Raw genomic sequence first — 26,918 nt, 5'->3', positions numbered from 1 at the left:
GAGGGAGGTGGAGGGGGGTTCAGGATGGGAAACATGTGTACACCTGTGGCGGATTCATGTTGATGTATGGCAAAACCACTACAATATTATAAAGTAATTAGCCTCCAATTAAAATAAATAAATTTATATTTTAAAAAATAAATAAATAAATAGTATAGGAATTCCTAAGCAACTCTGAGGTTACTTGAGAGAATTCAGTGATGCAGTAAAGACTTATAAATTGAAATGCTTGAATTCCTGACTTTAAAAACAAAAAATCAATCCTAAACCAAGTCCCACTGAATTAAATGTAAATTAGACTAAGCTTATGGTAACAAAAATGTACAAGCCTTGTGAGAATTCTGTAAGTGAAACTTAAAAAGATCTTCTCTGCCTAAATCAGAGGTTAACATCAATAGTGATTAAGTCTTGTTGCTAGAGCATACCCTTTCGATGAAGGGATGAAAATGACACCTTACTTCTGTGTTCTTCCTCCTCAAAGCCTACTCTAATCATCAGAAAGACATCAGACAAACTCAAACTGAAAGGCCTAGCCAGTGCTCCTTGAAATGTTCAAGGTCACCAAAAACAAGGAACAACTGAGAAATGGTCACGGCCAAAACAAGCTTAACAGTTCATGATGATCAAATATAATGTGGGATCCTAGATGGGATCTTGAAACATATAAAGGACATTAAGGAAAAATGAAGGAAATCTGAATAAAGCATGGACTTTAGTTAATAATAAGGTGTAAGTATTGGATCTTTGGGCTTCTCAGGTCACACTAGTGGTAAAGAACCTGCCTGCCAATGCAGGAGACATAAGACACAGGTTTGATCCCTGGGTCAGAAGATCCCCTGGAGGAGAGCAAGGCAGCCCACTCCAGCCTCCTTGCCTGGAAAATCCCATGGACTGAGAGTCTGGCGGGCCACCATCCATAGGGTCACAAAGTCAGACACGACTGAAGTGAGTGAGCATGAATGCATGTGTTAGATCTTTAGTTGTAACACGTGTAAGATATATAAGATGTTAATAATATAGGAAACTAGGTACAGGATATATTATAACTCTGTACCACACAACTGTCCAGTAAACTAAAACTGCTGCTGCTGCTGCTGCTAAGTCGCTTCAGTCATGTGCGACTCTATGCGACCCCATAGACGGCAGCCCACCAGGCTCCCCCGTCCCTGGGATTCTCCAGGCAAGAGTACTAGAGTGGGGTGCCATCGCCTTCTCCAAACTAAAACTAGTCTAATGTAAAATGTTTTCCTGAAAAATACATAACAGATATACTTTTAAAAGATCTTCTGATATAGTATTTGCAGAGAAAGATGCTTTTTAGTTTATAAATTATTTCCATAATTTGTGACAGTTCTCACATCTGCTACTATAAAATTCACTGCAGCTTCTCTGTCTCTTGGGGAAAAAAATGCATTTAATTATCAGTGAAATTCAACTCCAGCTTGTTATGATGAATGATTTGAACCTGTCAGCCTTTTTTTCTCCCTAAAAACAAAAGAAATGAAATGAAATACAGTCTTCCTCCTTTACTTCCTTCCTTCCACCTGCTTCATTTAATTGATGAAGGTTTGAGCTTTTATTAATCTTTTTGAGCTCCTCTGTAAGATGCAGAAAAAGCTAATATGATATCATTGTATCTAGCTAATGTGTGTGCTTTGTGAAATTGATACACCCTGCCAAGACATAAATTACTTAAGCTTTGATAAATGTGTTGAAATCAGGGAATGTTCAAACAGATAAAGCACAGAAATTCCTCTTTTTCTGCCTTTTTTAAACTCCATTTCGTGCAAGCAGTTAAATGTTTTTGCATTATTATTGTAATATGATGGGACAAAAGACAGCAGTGATATTGATAGTAGCATAGAGAACCCCCGCAAGTACAAAAGCAATGGGGATACAGCCTTGTGTTTTGCAGATAACATGTAACAACCTTGCCTTGAACAGACTGGTTTGCCAACAGGTTCAGATCCACTTCAGTCCTCTCCCAGTGTGTCATATCACTGAAATTGTCTACAGAGGAATGAGCGTCCTGCCAGACACTTTGCACTTTCAGATCCTTTGCTGACTCATTTGGTAGGCTGAAATCAAAGATCCACAAACACATTTTATTAGCAAAGAATGCTCACCTGTCCCTGTGATCTGGATATGACTCAGATGTCAGTGAGACTGGAACACGAAGAAGCATTTGATTGATGCTCTAGGGTTGATTTCTACTCATTAACTTATCCTATGGCATTGAACAAGTTGCTTGATTGATCACTAATCAGTTCCTTGGAGACCTGAGAATCCATATCATCTTTTGAAGACAATTTTTGAATAGGAGGCATGGAACTATCCATTGGATAATGTAAGACCCATCAGTCTCTGAGTGCCTTTTGCCAGAGGTTGGGCTCAGTAATTTCCATCCATTTTTTAAATTTAGTCCTTACAATCAACCAACAAAGGAGGCATAGGTGTGAAAACTGGGGCTCATGTCAAGGGACAATGAGGTCATCAGGCAGCAAATCCTATGCTTTTTCCACCATGCTGCTTCCATATTAGGAGTATATTGGATGAGTGTGGGTGGGGTTGTGGTTCATTCAAACCCCAGTCATCCCTGAGTAGGTCTTTTGAGGTTAAGCATCAGCCTTGGGAACTTGGGTCACACAACTATCTATGTAGACCTGTTTAGGAGAGGGTGTCTTCTCAGTAGTGACGCCCGCATTTAAGCAGCATTCTAGGGAGAAGACTGAACAAGTTATACCACAGGGAGAGAAAGTTGGGAGAAGAGGTACAACTAGCAGCTTTTTAAGACAACTAGACATATATTTGTTTTTTAAATTATACTCTTCTACCTATATATATCATCATCAAATAGCTTTTTGAAATTTGAGTTTAGATTTGGAAATCAGTACTTGTAAGAACTGTCCATACATTTTAGAGTAATAAATAAGTTGAAGAAGTGAAGTGAAGTCACTCAGTCGTGTCTGACTCTTTGCAACCCCATGGACTGTAACCTACCAGGTTTCTCCATCCATGGGATTTTCCAGGCAAGAATATTGGAGTGGGTTTCCATTACCCAGCTTTTCTCAATTTGTTTAATAGTAAAGCAAAAAAAGTAAAAGATGCATACATCTACTTTTTATCTAAGGAATCCTCAATGACAGTTTTCACTGAAACAGAGAACAATTATAGATCTGTGCTTAAGAGTTAAATTGCATTATTTTTACATAGGCAAACCTTAAATCAAAGGCAACTTGAGCAGATTTGAACCTAAAGAGTATTGTGTTAGAATATACTTTTTAAGAATCAAATTTCGTTTTCAATCCTCATCTGTAGAATCTTTCCTGAAGAATAGAAGAGTGTTTCTAAAAGCAAATAATTACCTCTAATTTATCTGTTTGGTAAGTTTTGTGTTCTTTTTTTCACTTTCTTAGGGTGAGTTACCTATATTTGGGTCAAATTGTTACAACATCAGTTACTACAATGAAAATCTGTAGTATTTTTGAAAATTAATAAGTGAATTTTTGAGTAAATATTGAGTCATCTTAGAACCATCACATCAGAAGTCCTAGAGATAAGAGAAGGATCTCATAATGTCCATCTCACGATAGAACTCATCATGTATTTTAAAATGCACCAATATCAGTTAGCCTGAGACTCTATGTGATTGAAAACTTGTCACTGTACAATAAGTTTAACACTGATAGGTTTTCAATAACAGAAAAAGGAGAAAATCAGGCAAAGCATCAAGAAAAATGACCCAAGCAGAAAAAACTCAGAAAAATGTGCAATGTGAAACAAGCATTTTAAGATAAAAAGAGCATATTGGTGCTGGTAGTACAGAGTGTTGTCATACTTGTATAAAAAAAAGTATTTTTGAATGGAAAATGGATCTTTATTCTAGTAACACAGTATTAATTGGGAACCCTGCCCAGAGGTAAAGAATGTGGTAAAGAATCCGCCTGCCAGTGCAGGAGACCCAAGAGATAGGAGTTCGATTCCTGGGTCAGGAAGATCCCCTGGAGTAGAAAATAGCAACCTGCTCCAGTATTCTTGCCTGGGACATCCCATGGACAGAGGACCCTGCCGGGATACAGTCCTTTGGATCAGAAAGAGTCGGATATGACCGAGTGACTGTCACTGTCACTAGTGTCTATATGTTAATCTGTGGGGTCTCTAAAGAGTTGGACACGACTAAGCACTTGAGCACAAGCATATTATGTATGGGTAAGAATTGAGGGTTTTTTTGTTTGTTTTGTTTTAAGCAAGCTAAAAGGGATTTATCTTGTGAAAGATAGGAAGAAAGACAGGAGTGAAGGAAGAGGTTAGGAAATTGGACAAATTGGGGAATAGAGATCAGGAAATTAAGTTCTTTAGTACCGGCCATTCTCAGGATTGGTAGGTGAGGCTGTCAACGTTGACCAAGCAAGGCACATCTCATGAAATATTGGAAAAAGGCGAAAACAAATAATAGCAAGAGTCATAATCACAGAGAAGAGAAACTGGACCTTGATCAGCAAGGGGTTTCTTATCTGTCCATGTGTCCTTGACTGTCTCCTTGGAGAGAGGACAAGACAAGTCACCTGGACCAGGTTGCATTAGCTCTTAGCAACCTCAAGTCCTATCTGTAGCCCGTACTGACTTCCATGGGCTGTCTGACCAGTTGATCTCAATGAGGCTCTGTGCATATTGTAATGAAGAGTGTTCAAAGTCAGAAAACTAGTGACAGTATCAGAAATACCCAGAATATTTTGAGCCAGAAATCCTGAGTAATGATCCCTCTTTTTCTGGTGACTATGCCAGTCCTTCAACACCAGGAGAGAGAAAGAAGTATTGACTTCAGGATGTGCAAGACCCTAGGAATAGAGAGTATGAATTCAGGTTTTCAAAACAATAAGAATGTGCAGAATATCAGTTTGCCCTTCTGCCAAGCCTCAGTAATTTAGAGAAGGGAATTTTGGGAAATACTAGACATGAGTGGGAAAAGCCTTGGGGAATTAATCAATGGGATCAATATATATTATGTGCCCCCTCCCCACCAAAGCAGAAAACAAAAAAGAAAAATCCACACATACATTTAAGTCCTTGCATTCCTCCTCTAAAGTGTTCAGGGACAAGTTATAGGTGAAAACACTTCTCATGAAACTCTATTAGGACTTAAACTTTGATGAATATATAAAATATAACCTCATATTATTAAACTCTACCATAGAGTCAAGTGTAAAATTTACAATCCAAGCTATGCCAGTTTTTTTTTTTTCTCAAAACTGAATTGAAAGCAATAATTCTTGTAATAATCTGAGACTGGTTTTACCAGGTACTTCACCAAGTTTGAAAGGGTTGGGGAAACAGTACATAAAAACAGCCCCACTTCCTTCTCATCCTTTCCATCACGCTGACAGTTTTCCAGAGAATCATTACCAGAGTGGTTTGTGCCATTAGAGATAAGAGGCTATCTGTGTTTCCACTAGAAACCTCTATTTTCCAGACTTTATAATTCATCTATAAATATCCACTCCAAGCAGCAGTTTCATATATTATGAATCTGTCTCTCAAAATTCATATTGACTTAACTAAATGATTTTTAGAAATCATGAGGACTCTTACACTGCAAAGAGAATTAGAAGAAAATCAAATGCAAATAAAGTGCTGTGTTTCAAGGGGAATGATTTGAATCAAAATACTGTGGAATCCATAAAACACAGGCACATGATTATTTCTTAGCAATTCTATCTTTCAGGGTATTATTCAGTTGTAATAAAATGTATTTATCAACAATTAATTAATTCAAAATATACATCTCCAGTTTATTTCTGCTTCTATAAAGGCAGATAATTTGAGATTACATTTTTTCAACTAAATCTTTTATAGAACTTCATATTATTATTCATGCTACTTTTAATTACAGAATTTAAAATTGAATTATATCAAGTTATGAAATTATATGACATAAGCTTTTGAATATAATAATATGCTTGCTATCTACAAATATATTTTAAGAGTCTTATCAATACCTTATATTCAGATGGCTTCTAGCTCCATGGTAGAAATCTCAGCTTACTAAAGTTATTTTCTACCTAAAAAAAAAGACCTTACAAATTGAATGTTTTTGTCAAATAAGAGACCAAAAAATACTATATCCCCCGGTCTGGGAAGGTAGAATTGTAAAGATTAGGAGACAGAGACTAAAGCCACATCAACCCATTAAAATGAAATGCAGTCATCTCTTGGTATCCATGGGGGATTGGCTTCAAGATCCCCTTGGATACCAAAATCCAGGGATGTTTAAATTCCTTATATAAGATAGTTTAGTATTTGCATATAACCTATGCACATACTTCTGTATATTTTAAACCATCTCTAGATTATTTATAATGCCTAATACAATGTGAATAGTTGCCAGAATGTGACATATTCAAGTTTTGCTTTTTGGAAATTTCTGTGTTTGAGTTGGGGGCAGTTGGGACTTTCTGTTTAGTTTTAATTTCAATTCAGTGTTGGTTGAATCCAGTGGATTCAGAACCTGCGTATACAAAAAACCAACTGTCCTCTCTTCCTAATCACATCATTTCCATGTTTGTACTCACAGATTTATACTGCTTGAATGACATGGTCATCTTGTTACACTGCAGAGCCCCACTGTGTATGTGAAATGGTATTTAGCAGGAAGCGAAATACTACTACAAGAATTGCCCCAGTGCTTTGGCTTTGGTATGTGTGGACTCACAGCCCAACCTAAAGTATATTTTTCTTTCTTCCTTTCGAACAGCTGTTTTGTGACAGTGAGAAGGTGGTGCATGCCACGGAGGGACTGGATTGGGAAGACAAAGATGCCACAGGGACCCTGGTGGGTAACGTGGTGCACTCGCGGATCATCAACCCTCTGCGCCTGTTTGTTAAACAGTCTCCAGTCCCCAAGCCTGGACACTTGGCCTATGCGGACAGCATGGAGAACTTTTGGGATTGGCTGGCCAACATCACGGAAGTTCAGGAGCCATTGGCAAGAACTAAAAGGAGGCCAATAGTGAAAACAGGAAAATTTAAGAAAATGTTTGGATGGGGTGACTTCCATTCCAACATTAAAACTGTGAAACTCAACCTCCTCATCACGGGGAAAATCGTTGACCATGGAAATGGAACCTTCAGTGTTTATTTCCGACATAATTCCACCGGCCTGGGCAACGTTTCAGTGAGCTTGGTACCCCCCTCCAAAGTGGTGGAGTTTGAAGTTTCCCCGCAGTCTACCTTGGAGACCAAGGAATCCAAATCTTTCAACTGTCGCATTGAGTATGAAAAAACAGATCGGGCCAAGAAGACCGCCCTGTGCAATTTTGACCCATCCAAGATCTGCTACCAGGAGCAGACTCAGAGCCACGTATCCTGGTTGTGTTCCAAGCCCTTCAAGGTCATTTGCATCTACATTGCCTTTTACAGTGTTGATTATAAACTTGTGCAAAAGGTCTGTCCTGACTACAATTACCATAGCGAGACTCCCTACTTATCTTCTGGCTGAATCTTCACATGGCCAATAAAAAGGAAGGATAAATATATACTCAATTATTAATAGTACCACCAAGAACCAAGCTCAGCTTTCCATGGCAAAGGATCCCTTTTGTTTCTGGCAGTGAACCTTCATTCCCTATAAGGTTTTCACATTTAAAAAAGAAAAAGAAACATCTTAAAAGTTGAAATGTGTTTGTTATGATCATAAGTACCTTAATCTAAACAGTCAAACTGTGTATGAAACCATCACTCTCTCATAAGATCTCTCTCCTAAGGCTGACTCCTCCAGCTATTCTTATTTCTCTAAGAGTCGATGGTAGTAGCAACATGGAACAGGAAAGAACCAAATAATGCATGTGATAAACATTGCTCTTGAAATGGGCCTGCCTTTGAAGTATGTTTTGGAAAGTTACCTTAAAAATAGCAGATCCAATAAAGTAACTGAAAAGATTGTATTTGATAGATGAATCACATTTCTGACATTGAATTCTTTTTTATTGCTGTCTTTTTTCCCATGTCTGTGCTGTTAGTGATATGAGAGATGAAGGGGTAAAATTTGCTTCGAAACTCATGTGTGAAGTTACAATGCCCCAGTGGAATGAAACACATTATTATCTGAGCTAGAGTTGAGTGGAGTGGGATTTAAACACTTACCCTTGGGTTGGTCACCATCCTTAGGATTCTCATCTGAGTAGTAATATTGGTATATTAAAAAAGCAAATCTGGATGTATTGTAAGTCAGTTCAACAATGATGACGATCAGGATGTTTTTAGATTACTTTGCCAGGTTCAATGATGTGAGATTGTAAAAAATATCACAACTCTGTTTTCCCCCTGTAACCTAATTCTATTCATTTGGTGGTATGATTTTTGTATACCTGTGTAGAACAACTTTGAAATTGAGAGAAAGCAATTGTTTCCTAGGCTAGCTAGAATGGGAGAAAGATTGGAATTGGGAGGAAATTCCAGGATGATGTATTCATTATTTCTAGCCTGTTAGATTAAGTTCTCCTTGCATTTAGCTATTTAAATGAAGGATCAAATTGTGGAAATAAGGAGTTTATTTAAACAATGCTAATTATTATCATGCTAATAACCAAGACACATGACTCCCTAGGCTTTTGGGATAACTTCCTAATGAATGCTGCCTCATAACCACCTCCTTTTCATCTTCTATGAGGGGTCAAATGTCATCTGTGTCATAGAAGTGGATGATCTTTGAATTAGCATAGAGAGAGAATCTGGCTGGCCAGTAAAAAAAGTGTTTCTAGAACCTAGAAGATTCATGGAATGGTTACTCCTTTTACGATAGCTGTCAACTTTTTCCCCCTTCTTATCTGTAAAATATCAAAGTAAAACACTGGATTGACAACCGAAGGAAGAACAAAATGCTCTTACTGTAAAATGCTCTTACTACGTTGTTCAAAAAGCCAACAGCTCTCGTCTATTTTGCATCTCTAGTCCTTTCCTTTTCCTGGTGACACCTGCACAGTGTTTGTTTTTTGTCTTTTGTAAAAATTGTACTAGGCTTAGTGTGTGGTAATACAGGCTTGAAATTTTTGCTCTGAGTTCATCGGGTGCTTTTGTAATTTTGTGGTTGGTGTGAAATACTTTGAGACATCATTTTATTTTAACCTAGGAACAAGATTAAACTACTATTTACTGTAAAATATGTGGGAACCATATGTGTATATACACTTAGATCTCCTGTGTACAGAGAAAGTATGTGTACACATTTCTATGTAAATAAAAAGAATTTCCTAAATCTGTCACATGACTTTAAGTTTTTGATTTTTTAAAGATTGTTCTTGTTTCTTTTCTTCACAATGGTTTAGTGTGCGTGTGCTCGTGTGTGTATGCATTATCAACTGAGCGTTCAGATCTTCCATATGTTCATATTAAACAGAGCAATTAGGCCAGGGACATTATAAAGCAGAGTAAAATAATAATCCATACAAACCACTTGGCACATAGCTTGGTGTCTGTTAAGAATTCTGTGAGCTTCCATTAAGATTTATTATTACAAATGAAAGGTGGTTTTAAATTGTCTAATGTTCAAAAGTTGAGTGGTATAAACACTGTATCTATATAAAGAAAAAACTAAATCGGTTTGCAAAATTCTTAGATTTTAGCAGGATTTGTGGGATTAAAAAATAAAGAAAGAAAGTTCCTCAGGCATGTTTTTTAATTGGCGTAGAACATATGCCACATATATTTTTTAGATATAATTTCATTTCAAAGCCTACATAATTGTCAGTAATGGTGCTTGGCACAATATAAATCAGATCCCATTTAAACATGCAAATGCACACATTCCTACAAAGCCACTTTTGCCTTAGAGTACTGCAGTTGAGGAAAAGGACGTTCACGTAAGCTAATTTTATGCCCAATCACAAACTGTCCAAAATATAAAGAAACAGACCCTTTTAAAATGAGATTTAAACTAATAGAGTGAACACCTGAAAACAATATAATGTTGTGTGTCAATTATGCCTCCATAAAAAATTAATTTAAAAAATTTTTTAAAACACTAGCAGAAATTTAATCTTCAGGGATATGTTAGGCATCTTCTCAGGATCTCTCTATATATGAGAAAGCAAACTAGTTTTAAGACCTTTTCACCCCTCTGCAGAAACAATCTTATTACTCATCACCACACAGAATCAGGAAGGAGGCTGTATTTCCATGACTATGAACAAGGTGATCATACCACCCATAGCTGCTGTAAAATCTGGGGAGGGGAAATTAAAAAATAAAAAAGACAAAACTTTTGGACACCATGTAGCACAGCAGTAATCAGTGAAAAGAAAACAATTTTCCTTCATTCTTCTACTTGGTACTTGAAATTTCAACACATTCTCCTGATCTAAAATACCCCAGCAGTAATGAGTATGGTCCTCTAACATGTCTGTTCATAAGAGAAGCTGATTCATAGCATATTATATCCTGTAATCTTTATTGTCCAACACTGTTATTCTGCAACACCTTTCTTCTTTATTTGAAGAACTTTATATGACCCAAATGCTACATGCTACATTTTAGGCACAACTACTACATCTTAAACATTCTGCAACTGGCTAAACCTATCTCCATTAGAGACATGGTTCTGCTGGGTGGGAGCTGCCATTATGGCTTAGGAAGTCCATATTTAAATATTCAAAGTGCAGTTGTCACATTAGCAGTATTACCTGTAAGCCTGTTAGAAATACAGTCTCGGGTCCTGCCTCCAACACTGAATTGGAGTTTTCGTTTTAACAAGATCACCACGTGACTTGTATTTACATTAAAGACAGAGAGGTACTTCCTTAGAAACTCTGATTTAGTAAATGGAGTTAGTAAATTAGGAATTAAAAATCTGCATCTTAAGAAACTTTGGTTACCGTGGTTCAAATGGGCTTCTGACAATACTTTTGAAAATGGCTGAAGGAATAGACCCTTTGAAAAATGAAAATTAAATGAGTAGATTGATAACAAAATAAAGAAAAGTAAACCAATATTAATGTGTAGAAGAATAGTATTTCAAAGAGAGTGCAGCCTACACTATCTTCTGGTTCAGACTTCTCATTTGACAGATAAGCAAAACCAGGGCCCCGTCAGAGTCAAGGACATGACCACTGAGTAAGTGACAAAGCCAACTGAAATGCAAGTCTCCTGCCTCCTTGTCCCAGGTCTTGTGTTACAGTAGAAAGGTAAGTTGAAGCAGGTATTCAAAACAAAACAAAAAATAATTGCAGTGAGTTTATAAGAAGACATAACCCAGAAGCCAAAACTAAACATGAAAAAGGCTGGAAACATTCTCTCTGCAAATCCTCAAGATTGTGATACATCTATGAAAACAAATTTTTAAAGCTTAAACTACACAAAAGTAAAGTCAGGATAAAGCCATTTTGTCCAAAGATGAGCATCCTAGGATGTATTAGAGGTATGACTGGCTAAGAATTAACAGCAGTAGAGCATGGGAGTTGACAGAATTTTCAACAGATTTTAACACCTGAGAATATATTTTCATAGAAATAGGTAAATGGGATGGAATGTCTCCATAGCCTAAAGGTCCAACTTTACTTAATAAAGAATTTTAAATTAATTCATTGCCTATAAAATATAGGGTGGCATCATGCATTTTTATTTGCAGTTAAAACTATAGTTGACCTCAAGTTAATCAGAACTTTCAATGAATGGAAATTTCATGTCTCCCATTGTGAGTGACAAATTTCAGGTAAACAAACTCTTGCTAGAGGTTTTTTTTTTCCTTCATAAAAATCTTGTAAGATATATTCAGGAGTCATTTAATATTCACCTCATGTCTTAACCCCTACTGCAAGGTCTGGAAACCTGGAAACATATCCCATTATGCTTCATTTGTAATCTTCCCTTTTTATCATCCCTCTCAGCTCCCCCATAAATAGTCTGTAATCTCTTCTCAGAAGGAATGAGTTGACTGTGCCCTCTACAGCACGGGACAAAGTATCTAGTATAAAGTAGGTACTTGATCATTATTTGTCACTTGATTTTTAAAAAATCTCCTACAAAAAACAGTGACTATTCAAGACTCACTTTACCCACCTAACATGAATTTTCTTGCACCATTCCAAGATGAAGACACTGCTCCAGCCTAATGTGATACTCACTAAATGCTAGCTCCCAGAACCACAGAAATATAAAAGATGGAAACATGTTTGGAAGTGATCTAGAATAGGTTTTGTTTATCAGATAATTGGAGAGACTTCCCTGGCAGTCCAGTGGTTGAGACTCTGTGCTTCCACTGCAGGGGGCATGGGTTCAATCCCTGTTCAGGGATCTATCTTGCATGCCACGCAGTGTAGCCAAACAATTAATTAATTAATTAACATTTTTTAAAAAGAAAGAAGCAGAGGACAAAAAAAGAAAAAAAAGAAAGAATTGGGAACCGGGTGAGGTTTAACAGCCTGGTTATTTATATTGTTCTTCCTGCCTGGATAAAGCCATTCTTTCTCTTCTTTATTATTCCAAATTACTGATGTTCTGTATTTGTGTTACAGACTGTCACCTGGCCACCAGCATGGAGCTTCTGCCTTCTCCTATTGAAGTGGGAGGGTCAAGGGTGTGGCCAGCCTGCTAGACTGCATACCCCTACCCCTAAAGCAGTGAGGTATGTGGCCTGGTTGCTGATCTAGAGCTGGTAGAATATGAGAGCAAGGGATGTGTCAATTTATGTAAAAGCACATCAGACTTGTCCATGCTATTGTCCCTTCAACTGTTTCAGATAGATAACTAAAAGGACCTGAGATGCTGCCCAGTAAAGAGGGCAAAGCAACTGTCCATCTGAGTGTCTTTCCAACCATGAAGGAGAGCCACCCAGCTAACCAAAAGCCCACCCTGGACTTCTACAGGAGAAATAAACATGTATATTATTCTTTAAGCCATTGAATTACTGGGATGGATTTGTTACTGCATCTTAGCGTGAATTAACTAATAAAATGGAGCAGGACTGTATGGTCCTTGCACCCTGCCCCCCCCTCCCCCACTGTGTCTTCTGCCTGCCTTTTGCCTGTAGAAAACTTCAAAGAACAAGTTTAATCTGAGAAGTGAGAAATGCTGAAACAAAGGAAAACAGTCAAAGGAGACTAAATAATAAAAATGTAGTCATTAAGCATTGGCAAAGACCTTTAGTTCTTTCTCAAGGGCTGTAGATAATATTCTGAGCCATATTCTGTGAGCTGTCTTATGGATACTAAAGCCTCAGGTGGAGAAGTTAACTACATGATGACCAGACTGTGCCCAGGACTTGAGTTGCCACAATTCCAAGAATTGACCACAAAGAAATGGGAAAAATTGGACCCTGGAACTGAAGATTAACTGTACCTGAAACATTCAAGATGATGCTGGTCAGACCACTAATGACCAATCTGAAGATGATTGTTAGATGATCTGCTGTTTCTTTATGAAGCCCCTGCCCCACAAGATGTCTTTCACCCCTTGCTTGTGGGAAGGGGGGAGAGTCAGGTGGACATATGTCCCCCACCCTCCCCTTCATGTTCCCAGTATCTGAAATAAAACAAACTTTCCTTTCCATCAACCTGGCCTATTTATTGGCTTTTTTAAAATTTTAATTTATTTCTTTTAATTGGAGACTAATTACTTTACAATATTGTAGAGGTTTTTGCTATACATCGACTTGAATCAGCCATGGGCATACATGTGTTCCCCATTCTGAACCCCCTTCCCACCTCCCTCCCCATCCCATCCCTCAGGGTCATCCCAGTGCACCAGCCCTGAGCACCCTGTCTCACGCATGGAACCTGGATTGGTTATCTGTTTCACATATGATAATATACATGTTTCAATGCTATTCTCTCAAATCATCCCACCCTTGCCTTCTCCCACAGAGTCCAAAAGACTGTTCTATACATCTGTGTTTCTTTTGCTGTCTCACATATAGGGTCACATTACCATCTTTCTAACTTCCATATATATGCATTAGTATACTGTATTGGTGTTTTTCTTTCTGACTTACTTCACTCTGTATAATAGGCTCCAGTTTCATCCACCTCATTAGAACTGATTCAAATGTATTATTTTTAATGGCTGAGTAATATTCCATTGTGTATAAGTACCACAGTTTTCTTATCCATTCATCTGCCCATGGACATCTAGGTTGCTTCCATGTTCTGGCTATTATAAACAGTGCTGTGATGAACATTGGGGTACATGTGTCTCTTTCAATTCTGGTTTCCTCAGTGTGTATGCCCAGCAGTGGGATTTCTGGGTCATAAGGCAGTTCTATTTCCAGTTTTTTAAGCAATCTCCACACTGTTCTCCATAGTAGCTGTACTAGTTTGCATTCCCACCAACAGTGTAAGAGGATTCCTTTTTCTCCACACCCTCTCCAGCATTTATTGTTTGTAGACTTTTGTATAGCAGTATTCTTACCAGCGTGAGATGGTACCTCATTGTGGTTTTGATTTGCATTCCTCTGATAATGAGTGATGTTGAGCATCTTTTCATGTGTTTGTTAGCCATTGTATGTCTTCTTTGGAGAAATATCTGTGTAGTTATTTGGCCTGTTTTTTGATTGGGTCATTTATTTTTCTGAAATTGAGCTGCAGGAGCTGCTTGTATATTTTTGAGATTAGTTCTTTGTCAGTTGCTTCGTTTGCTATTATTTTCTCCTATTCTGAAGGCTGTCTTTTCACCTTGCTTATAGTTTCCTTCATTGTGCAAAAGCTTTTATTAATTAGGTCCCATGAGTTGTTTTTTTTTTTTTTTTTTTCATTACTCTTGGAGGTGGGTCATAGAGGATCCTGCTGTGATTTATGTTGGAGAGTGTTTTGCCTATGTTTTCTACTAGGAGTTTTATAGTTTCTGGTCTTACATTTAGATCTTTAATCCATTTTGAGTTTATTTTTGTGTATGGTGTTCGAAAGTGTTCTAGTTTCATTCTTTTATGAATGGTTGACCAGTTTTCCCAGTACCACTTGTTAAAGAGATTGTCTTTTCTCCATTGTATATTCTTTCCTCCTTTGTCAAAGATAAGGTGTCCATAGGTGCATGGATTTATCTCTGGGCTTTATATTTTGTTCCATTGATCTATATTCCTGTCTTTGTGCCAGTACCATACTGTATTGATGACTGTAGCTTTGTAGTATAGCCTGAAGTCAGGCAGGTTGATTCCTCCAGTTCCATTCTTCTTTCTCAAGATTGCTTTGGCTAGTCTAGGTTTTTTGTATTTCCATACAAATTGTGAAATTATTTGTTCTAGTTCTGTGAAAAATATTGTTGGTAGCTTGATAGGGATTGCACTGAATCTATAGATTGCTTTGGATTGTATACTCATTTTCACTATATTGATTATTCTGATCCATGAACATGGTATATTTCTCCATCTATTTGTGTCATCTTTGATTTCTTTCATCAATGTTTTATAGTTTTCTATATATAGGTCTTTTGTTTCTTTAGGTAGATTTATTCCTAAGTATTTTATTCTTTTCATTTCAATGCTGAATGGAATTGTTTCCTTAATTTCTCTTTCTGTTTTCTCATTGTTAGTGTATAGGAATTAAAGGGATTTCTGTGTATTAATTTTATATCTTACAACTAGAAAAGGAAAAAATGAAGAACCCCAGGGTTAGTAGGAAAGAAATCATAAAAATTAGGGCAGAAATAAATGCAAAAGAAACAAAAGAGACCATAGCAAAAATCAACAAAGCCAAAAGCTGGTTCTTTGAGAAGATAAATAAAATAGACAAACCATTAGCCAGACTCATCAAGAAACAAAGGGAGAAGAATCAATCAATAAAATTAGAAATGAAAATGGAGGAATCACAACAGAAAACACAGAAATACAAAGGATCATAAGAAACTACTATCAGCAACTATATGCCAATAAAATGGACAACTTGGAAGAAATGGAAAAATTCCTAGAAAAGTATAACTTTCCAAAACTGAACCAGTAAGAAATCAAAAATCTTAACAGACCCATCACAGGCATGGAAATCAAAACTGTAATCAGAAATCTTCTAGCAAACAAAAGCCCAGGACCAGACGGCTTCACAGCTGAATTCTACCAAAAATTTAGAGAAGAGCTAACACCTATCCTATTCAAACTCTTCCAGAAAATTGCAGAGGACGGTAAACTTCCGAACTCATTCTATGAGGCCACCATCACCCTAATACCAAAACCAGACAAAGATGCCACACAAAAAAGAAAACTACAGGCCAATATCACTGATGAACATAGATGCAAAAATCCTTAACAAAATCCTAGCAAACAGAATCCAACAACATATTAAAAAGGTCATACATCATGACCAAGTGGGCTTTATCCCAGGGATGCAAGGATTCTTCAATATCCACAAATCAATCAATGTAATACACCACATTAACAAGTTGAAAGATAAAAACCATATGATTAACTCAATAGATGCAGAGAAAGCCTTTGCCAAAATTCAACATCCATTTATGATAAAAACCCTCCAGAAAGCAGGATTAGAAGGAACATACCTCAACTTAATAAAAGCTATATATGACAAACCCACAGCAAACATTATCCTCAATGGTGAAAAATTGAAAGCATTTCCCCTAAAGTCAGGAAGAAGACAAGGGTGCCCACTCTCACCACTACTATTCAACATAGTTTTGGAAGTTTTAGCCACAGCAATCAGAGAAGAAAAAGAAATAAAAGGAATCCAGATTGGAAAAGAAGAAATAAAACTCTCACTATTTGCAGATGACATGATCCTCTACATCAAAAACCCTAAAGACTCCACGAGAAAATTACTAGAGCTAACCAATGAATATTTATGGGATTTTGAGCAGCAAAGCAGCAGGAACCAACACATAACACTCTCCTCAGTAACAGGAATACAAATGGTGCATAAGATCTCTATCTGTGTGCCCACTTGGATCTCTATTTGAATTATTTCAGTCTCTCAGGCATTACAGTAATAATTTCATACACACAACTTTTATCTTGCCTTACTGTTTATATTTCATGTGTTCCATCATCAAAGAAGAAAAGAGTAAGTTCACCAAAGCCATAGATTACATTTTATACTTTTTTGGAATGTCCCACAATGCCCAAATAAAGTTATTGCCCTTTAAGTGATTTCTAGATGATGTTATACTGCTTTAAAAGTTAACATAGGAAATTATGTACTTAAAACATATGCTTTAATGACTCATTAAAAAATAAAGATGGAGAATTCGTAAAAGATAATAAAACAGCATTTTAAGAATCATGCTAATTCTACTTCACCTAATAAAACAGGAAAGAAGAGTATATTTTTCTTTCCTGTCTTTGTTTTTTTGTCAGTGACATGCTTACATAGATTCATAATTCCAAAGATATCAATATGATACACAATGAAGTACTCACTCCCACCACTCTGCTTCCTCTCCAAAGGAAAACTATTGTATAAAAACCATGTGTACCCTGGCAGAGATAAATGAATATGTTCAGAAGTGTTTTAAATGATTCGAAATGTTTTATTCAGTTTCCCCAGATTCTCCCTTTTGTGTGCATTTGTTTAGTTGAAGCTTTATGATGTTTATTTGTTATTGTTTCCTTCTTTAATTCAACAAATCACTTTCAAATATCAAGTATTTTTAATTTAAATTTATTAATTTACTTTTTATTTTTAATTGGAGGATAGTTGCTTTATAATATTGTGATGGTTTCTGCCATACATCAACATGAATCAACAGTCATCCATACATATATGTCCCCTCCCTCTTGAACCTCCCTCCACACCCCACTCCTGTAAGTTGTCACAGAGCACCAGCTTTGGATTCCCTGCATCATACAGCAAATTCCCACTGGCTATCTATTTTACTTATGGTAATGTATATGTTTCAATGTTATTCTCTCAAATCATCCCATACTGTGTCCAAAATTCTGTCCTTTATGTCTACATCTCCTTTGCAGCCCTACAAATAGAATCATCTTTCTAGATTCCATATAATTTAAAAATATTAAATACTGTTAATGCAAAAAGTATTAATTTTAAAATATTCTTAAAATAATAAGAAGAATCTCATCACCAATAAATTAAATATATTTTTCTTATCTGTACCCATATATAAAGATATGTGTGTATACATGCATATATACACAGTTTTTATGTCATTGCAATAGGTACAGTATGGTAACATGATAAATATGCCATTATATCTTATATACAAAATTTTTTACTGGAATATAAAGACACTAAATACATTTCCTCGGTAAATCATATGAGAAATGCTGTATGGCTCAATATGCCCTCAAAAATGGAATAACCCCAGGATTATATGAGTAATGGGACCATCTCTACTTTCTCTTTCTTGTCATCCACACTATAACAAAGAGAGGTCCCACGGAATTATTCTAGTCCCAAAAACATAAGACAATTTTGCAGAATTTGGCCAAAGAGAAATTACAAACCCTCATTAAGAGAGTTAAGCTCAATGGCATCTGGGAAGCCAGCTCCATCTTGGATCCCCGCTGGCACTAATGAGGCAAATGTAGTCTATCATTAGCATAGTCCCACTCCACTCGTTTCTTGAAAGAACCATTCAAATCACAGTATAACAAAGTGAAAGAGTCTATATAGGAAAGGAGAGATAATGTTTATTGATGTTTACTATGGGTCTGGTATTCTTGCCTGGGAAACCCCACGGACAGAGGAGCCTGGCTGGCTACAGTACATGGGATCACAAAGAGTCAGACATGACTAACACAACTTGACACATGGCTTTGACACCATCCTAGATACTTTTCAAATAAGTACCAACTTTGAAGTCAGCTCAACCTAGATTTGTGTCTTGAGCCTGCCATTTAATAGCTGTGCGACCTGGTGGGCACTAGTGGCAAAGAACCTGCTTACTAATGCAGGAGACATAAGAGACATGGGTTCAGTCCCTGGGTTGGGAAGATCCCCTGGAGGAGGGCATGGCAACCCACTCTAGTGTTGTCACCTGGAGAATCCCATGGACAGAGGAGCCTGGGGGACTACAGTCCATAGTGTTGCAAAGAGTCAGACATGATTGAAGTAACTTAGTACAGCATAAACACATGCATGCATGACCTTGAGTCATTTGCTGAACTTCTCTGAGTTTTCTCATCTTCAAAATGGAGTTAGAATACCTGGTTCACAGCAGTGTTGAGGTGAAAGTAAATTTCACATAAATTATGAAACATAACAGACGGTTAGGAACCCTAAAGCACAATATTCTTTTAATTATTTTCTATTACATTTACAAAATGCAGTCATAACAAAGCCTGTGTAACTAATTATATTTCATTGTTTTTATTCAAAATCTCTCCCTCTAAAGTACTTGGTATGTCAGTGAAAATGTCCTTAGTACCAGGCTTAAAGCAATATATGCAGGAAACAAGTAGTTGGATTTCTCAGGCATCTTCGGAGAGATATCTACCCAAGATGTTTCCTTTCTTCCTTTGGGAGAGGTTGAATATTTAGACATGGTGCCCTGCACAGAGAAAGTTGATTTTAAAAACAAGCGACAGCTAAATTCTTAAAGTCTAGATTTCTTAAGTAGGGAATAGATATTTCACTAAACTAAAAGATAAAGCAAAAGTAAATTGATTTTACTTATTTATAAATGCTGTTTAACAAAATATTGATGACTAAAGGAAAGCCTATGACCAAAACATTATCTGTATAGTGAGCACCTAGTGGATGGTCTTGCTACCCCCACCATCTCCTATCAATTTTACTTTACTATAATCAATGTAATTACATTGCTGGATCCCAGCAGCTATTTTGTGCAATGTGGTCTTGCCAGTTGGAGTCTTTCGATAGTGCTGGAAATGAGCACCTGTTGCACTCTAAGCCTGTCATAAGTCCTACAAGGTAGGACCTAGAGACACTTAGGGACTGCTGGACATGATGTTTCCATCATGCAAGTAAAGAAGCAAATGAAACCATCCTACAGAAACAGAAAGAGGGAAGCAAACAGAAAGAAACAGAGATGAAAAATAGCCAGCACGCAAGTCTCTAATTGCAGTTCATTCCCAGGGGCTACCTGCAATCCTTGCCTTTGAGTTCAGAGAGACTATGTATCATTTTAATAAATGTTCTTTTTTTCCCCCTATAGATAACTCTATTATCCAGAGTCATAGCAAGAAATAAAGATCACTCAGATCATCTGAGAATCCTAGGGAAGAAGTAAATGTCCTGACTTATTTGACTTTAGGCTTGGCCATGTTACATGCTTTGGCCACTTGAATGTGGATAGACTTGACCTCTGTCCTATCCAAGCAGAAGCTTTCCATGTCATTGTGCGGGCTATGTTGGCTGTCTTTGGGGTTTCTACCCTCTGTCATGAAAGCATCATACCCTTTCAATCTGGAATTTAAAATGAGAAGACACCTGGAATTTGAGCCACAGCTGACTCATACCTTTCATTAACATGAGCCAAAAACAAGTGTCTATGGTTTTAAGCTTCACTGACTCAATGGGCATGAGTTTGAGCAAGCTCCAGGAGATGGTGAAAGACACAGAAGCCTGGCATGCTGCAGTCCATGGGGTCGCAAAGTCAGACAAAACTGAGCGACTGGAACAACAACAAATTGTTTTAAGCTACTGAAACTTTGCAGTTGTTTGTTGCCACAGTAAAAACTGATAAATACAGTGAGTAACAATAGCTGGAGGCTTTCAGTACCTTAGGTTAAGAAATAAAGGAAGAAGTAGTATATTGAGAGCCAATGAAAGCTGCAGGAATGAGGAAAGCTCAGGAAAAGCTGTGGTCCAGGACATGTAGCCACTGCTCAAAGAAGAGCAGAGGAAAGAAATGAATATCCAGGTCTCTCCCTCCTCTTATCCTTGTTCATATTTGACAGCATCTCCCACTGTCAAAGTCAACCGGAAGTCACTCAGCGAGAGGGCCCATGAAAAGAAGTCCAGAGGGCTCAGCATCCCAGAGCATAGAGCAACACAAGATGGCAGACACTAGCCATTAGCCATAATGGCAGTGAAAGGATGGAAACCAAAAAGGACAAGTGTAGATTAACTCCCGAATAACTCAAACATATTTATGTGTCACATAGCCAAGGGAAATAGATGGGGAAACAGTGGAAACAGTGTCAGTCTTTATTTTTGAGGGGCTCCAAAATCACTACAGATGGTGACTGCAGCCATGAAATTAAAAGACGCTTACTCCTTGGAAGGAAAGTTATGACCAAACTAGACAGCATATTAAAAAGCAGAGACATTACTGTGTCAACAAAGGTCCATCTAGTCAAGGCTATGTTTTTCCAGTGGTCATGTATGGATGTGAGAGTTGGACTGTGAAGAAAGCTGAGCGCCGAAGAATTGATGCTTTTGAACTGTGGTGTTGGAGAAGACTCTTGAGAGTCCCTTGGACTGCAAGGAGGTCCAACCAGTCCATCCTAAAGGAGATCAGTCCTGAGTGTTCATTGGAAAGACTGATGCTAAAGCTGAAACTCCAATACTTTGGCCACCTCATGAGAAGATTTGACTCATTGGAAAAGACTCTGATGCTGGGAGGGATTGGGGGCAGGAGAAGGGGATGACAGAGGATGAGATGGCTGGATGGCATTACCGACTCGATGGACATGAGTTTGAGCGAACTCCAGGAGTTGGTGATGGACAGGGAGGCCTGGTGTGCTGCAATTCATGGGGTCGCAAAGAGTCGGACACGACTGAGTGACTGAACCGAACTGAACTGAACTGAGCCAAGAGTCCTACAAATGTAAAAGATAAATTTTACTTACACAAAGGATTAATGAGAGATACATAAATATTTGAGATCATTCTCTCAATAGAAAAGAAGTTAGAGACCATCAGTTCAGTTCAGTCGCTCAGTCGTGTCCGACTCTTTGCGACCCCATGAATCACAGCACGCCAGGCCTCCCTGTCCATCACCAACTCCCAGAGTCTACTCAAACTCATGTCCATCAAGTTGATGATGCCATCCAGCCATCTCATCCTCTGTCATCCCCTTCTCCTCCTGCCTTCAATCTTTCCCAGCATCAGGGTCTTTTCAAATGAGTCAGTTCTTTGCATCAGGTGGCCAAAGAATTGAAGTTTCAGCTTCAGCATCCATTCTTCCAATGAATATTCAGGACTGATTTCCTTTAGGATGGACCAGGTGGATCTCCTTGCAGTCCAAGGGACTCTCAAGAGTCTTTTCCAACACCACAGTTCAAAAGCATCAATCCTTTGGCACTCGGCTTTCTTCAAAGTCCATAGGTTACTAATAAGCTATAAGTTACTTTATTGAAAGGAAATAACTTGATAGGAAGAGGAGTCATATTTTATCTAAGCTGATTCTACAGTACCTAAGGTTGTTACCCATAATTTATACATTACATAAGTATTGGATCAGGACAATGACAACGATGATAGATTTGCTTCTCTTCCAGCATGAATTTAAAGAGCTGTATTTCTGTTTTCCCTATTATTTAATGTAGAATAAAAAGAAACTTTGTGCTGTGGTTCTCAAAGATTTTAGGTAACAAAAAATAGTGTTATTTTGCAAAAGACAATCCTGAGTTGTGGGATTCTACAAGTGATTTATTCTGCTACATCATGGGAAAATAAATGCCCTTTCCAACTGACTGAGACTCTTTTCATTTGTCAACTATTGATCCCCTCCCACAACCTCTCTTCTTAGCTCCATGATTCTTCTAGAGGTTAAACCAATGAAGCCCGGTCCCATTTATTTCTTCCTACTTTATGCTGTGGTATCACCATCGATAACCTCAGAGCGGCCAGCCACTCATCTTCAGTTAGTAGCTCTGTGGCAGACACTAGCTAGAGGGAGGATTTTAGAGGCTGTCTAGGCATTTCCTTTCAGCATCTAATAATATAAATTAAACCCTGAAAGGAACTACAGAAAGCATATTTTAAAGAATTATTTCCTTTCAATGTTATATGCATCTACATCCGCAGTGCCCCTTGGTTTGCATTCGGCGGAGAGAGCAAGAAGGAAAGTCATAATAGGTATCAGCACCTTCTCTGTTAGTTAGGAGGCAGGCGGGTTCCAAGAGAGAGTGTGAAGGGAATGGGCCTAGTTGAAGGTCAAAGAAAAATCACCATGACTCCCAAAGGTCTCTAACAATTTATTTTTAGGGTCCACTGACAATGTTCCCCTTACTTTTAGCTCCTCCAATCTTGCTGAAGAACTTTTTGCTCCCTAAAGATTTGTATTTATTGTTTCTAATTATTGAGTTACTACTCCCTATTTTGGAGATATTGTGCAAAGATGTTCATCTTTCTCTTAAGTCCTCCCACTAAACTGGCATTGTTCTAAATACCCCAGAAACCTAGACTCTCCCACAAACACTTAGAATACCAAAAACTAGCCTATATATTAGAAGAGAGGCAAAAAAAAAAAAAACTATCTAAATAATTGTTGATTTCTTTAGATAGATCAGGGATTTTATCATTTGAAGGATATCATCATTTGAATTGCATTGACTTTCTTTTGAGACTGGAAGCTACATAACTTTTCTTAATGTTTCTTCTTTGCTTCTTTTCTAGTCTATGAAATATTAATAGCCGGTCATCTGCCCTCAGTGATGCTTGACCAACATTATTAAAAGTACTAGTAAATCAGTCTATTTACTCATGTTTCATCTTGTCCAAAAATTATTTAAAGTGGTTTAGAGGGAAAGATATTTTTTTTAATACAAAATGCTATAAATCAGAGATGACAGATGACTTTTATGCTACATGAAATTTTATTGTTTGGTAGTGGAGGCCCAGGAAATGGTGTTAAAAAGGATTTGCAGCCTGCCTTGCTGCTCACTAAGAATAAGTAACACAATCAATTAGCAATGTTTGTCATGAGTGTGGCAGGGAAAACAGATATATCATCATAGTCTTTTTTACATTAAAAAAATGAAATCTAAGTTTTAAATGAAAACATAAGTAAATAAATAAATCATGTACTGGAGAAAGTTTCCCCAAATATAACACTAAGGCAGAAACTATAAAACAATAAACTGATAAATTTGATAATTGAATTTTTAAAAATATCAAAACAGACTATACAAAAATACATTTAAAGAAATGAGAAACTAGAAAATATTTGGCAATACTCACTAAATAAGTATTTATACCCTCTTAACTCAAAAGAATTCTTCTACATTAATAACCAAAATCTAGTCTTCATAATTGGAGAAGGCAATGGCACCCCACTCCAGTACTCTTGCCTGGAAAATCCCATGGACCGAGGAGCCTGGTAGTCTGCAGTCCATGGGGTCGCTAAGAGTTGGACACAACCGAGCAACTTCACTTTCACTTTTCACTTTCACGCATTGGAGAAGGAAATGGCAACCCACTCCAGTGTTCTTGCCTGGAGAATCCCAGGGACGGGGGAGCCTGGTGGGCTGCCGTCTATGGGGTCGCACAGAGTCGGACACGACTGAAGGGACTTAGCAGTAGCAGCAGCAGTCTTCATAATTAGAGACAGAGAACACATCATCAGTTGCACCTAAAAAAAAACCTGGCTTAGAATGGCTTAAGCAAACATATTGTTGTTTTTGTGTAAAATTAGTCTGAAGGTAAGTAGGGAAATCTGGAGCTGCTGTGGAAGCATCAGGATGTAATCTCACCAATAGGGACCAGACTCTTCCTGCTGGGCCTTGCTTTGCAGGCGGCCTTCCTCTCCTCACCACACAGTGAAAAGGCTTGCAGCAATGCACTCGTACATCAGGGAGGACGAAGAGAAAAGACAGGGCAAAGCCAGAAAACAAATGTAACAAGCTGGCTTATCTTCCCCATTTTAAAGGGCTTTCCTCGAAGCCCCTCCCAGTGAATCCACATCTCCTGAGCTAGGACCGCACATGCACGATGGGCTGAGAAATCCACTGCTGATACTGCTGTTGTTGTAGTTTAACTTGGCAGATGAATAAAATTGAAGTTGAATAAAATGAATAAAATTGAGCCCTGAATAAAACTGAAGTTGTTTCACTAAAAATGAAGGGGAGAATACAGCATCTGCCATGAACATGAACCTGCAATTCAAAGGAAGGAAGGAGAGAGGCAGGCAGGGGGCAGGAAAGAAGGAAGTTAATTCAAGACAGAGGGTGGGAGGAAGGTATGAGTTTCAGGTGGACAGCAATCTTGTATGGTTTTCTAAACATTACTCACCAGACCATGCATTACCATCTCTTTTTCATTTAAAAAAAGGACTACAAACTTGGGTTCTCTACAAGTTGTTACTCTGCATTTTAAAGAGAAATTTATAACATGATTTAAGTTTTGCAAAAACCCTTTAGACTGCACTTTGTTTTTATTTTTGCTTAGGTGTGTAGGAGAGGAAAAATGACTTCCCCTCTGTCTTCTAGGTTTTTGGCTGAAGACTGCCCCCTCCCTATAATGAAAGAAAGATTAACAGGAGAAAACAAATTTAATTTAATGTTGTATATACATTAAACATATGAGACTCAAAGAAGTGACAAAGCGGGCAGTTTTTTTTATACTTTTTAGACAAAGGAACAATAAATTTGTGAAGAATTGGTAAGACAGAGAAGTCTGAGCTTAGGGTAATAAATTAGGGAGAAAGTAACAAAATTTGTTTATGGAGTCTCCAGGACCTGAATTCCCTGTCCCTGGTGATAAGGATGATTCCTCTCCCCTGGTACAGGAGCATGCACTTCACATGAGAGATTTATCTTCTGCTTTCAAGGGGACAAAGGAGCTTCAGAGTATCCTTGCACCAGCTGTTTCTTAAATGACTTTAATTCAAAATAATCAAAATGCCAAAGTGGTGTACTTGGGAATGGCTTGCCCTGAATGCCATCAATTGGTTTGGTTTTTGTTTGCTTGTTTGATTGTTTTTTTCTTTAACTTCTTAGCTACAAGGCCTCTTAGGAAAAGGATAATATCCTCAATATCCTCAAGCAATAGGATATTGAAATCATATTTATTGAGACATATTAGTTGGGTAAAATCAGTTTTAAATGATTTTCAAAATTCTGTTCCTTTAAAAGAAAGAAATCTCTACCTCTAGGTGTCTAAAGTCAAATTTTATTTAACCTTAAGTCTGAAAGTCTTTGAATTGATCATATTCAATAGCATCTTGCCCTTCTCAAACCTGTGGTCTCCCTAAATTTTTGGAACAGCTATATCCAGGACTGAAAAAAAGGGACCTCTCCCCTGAACTCCAGACACATGCACCTCCTCTATCTATTTGACATCTCCATGTGGATGCCATAGGCATCTCAGTCTTAATAAGTCCAAATTCAGTCTCCTAATCTTCAACCCAAATTGGCTTCTCCCACAGACTTCCATCATCTTTCCCATCACTCATCCCCAAAACCTTGAAGTCATACTTGTGCTGTGCATTTTTCTCATACTTCATATCCAACCCAATTGCAAATCTTGTTAGAGTTGCCCATTCAACTGCTCACCTCTGGCCTGGATTCTAAATCACATCACCTCTAAATTACATCACCTCTGGCCTGGATTATTGCCTTCTAACTGGCTAGCCTCCATCTATCCAGGCTCTGACAATCTGTTCTCAAGTCACAGGCAGAAAAAGGCTTTAAAACATTAAGTCAGGTCATACTACTCTTTTGCCCACAACTTTGCAAGTCCCACCTTGTCATTCAAAGAAAAAGCAAAGTCTCTACAATGGTCTTTCATTATCTGACTGCTATTTCTCCTCTCACCTTATTTCCTTTAGCTTTACCCCACTGCAGGGACACTTCCTTGCTCAGGTTCTGCTAACTCAGCAGGCATGTTCATTTGCCCTCTGGCTCCCTCCATGGGGGCTTCAGCCTCAGAGCCACACTGCCGTCTTCCTCCACCTCCATCAGGTCTCAATTCAAATGTCTCCTTATCAAATGAGGCTTTTCCTATGGGAAAAGAATATTTGCAAATGAAGTACCTGACAAGGGATTAACATACAAACAGCTAATCCAGCTCAATATGAAAAAATAAACAACCCAATCAAAAAAGTGGGCAGATCTAAATAGACATTTC

The 26,918-nt window shown here is 37.8% G+C and overlaps 1 protein-coding gene across 1 annotated transcript in view; it reads left to right on the top strand.

Moving 5' to 3' along the window:
• Positions 1 to 9,160, top strand: part of NXPH2 (neurexophilin 2) — a 127,731-nt gene extending 118,571 nt beyond the window's left edge. Inside the window, exon 2 of the mRNA XM_070380625.1 lies at positions 6,752 to 9,160. Coding sequence (XP_070236726.1) covers positions 6,752 to 7,495 — 744 coding nt within the window. The 3' untranslated portion in view covers positions 7,496 to 9,160. The remainder of the gene's footprint in view (positions 1 to 6,751) is intronic.
• Positions 9,161 to 26,918: the final 17,758 nt, after the last annotated feature.

This window comes from Bos mutus, chromosome 2, assembly GCF_027580195.1.
Source record: "Bos mutus isolate GX-2022 chromosome 2, NWIPB_WYAK_1.1, whole genome shotgun sequence".
In the NCBI taxonomy this organism is placed as follows: Eukaryota; Metazoa; Chordata; class Mammalia; order Artiodactyla; family Bovidae; genus Bos; species Bos mutus.
This window is presented reverse-complemented; position numbering and strand designations above follow the sequence as displayed.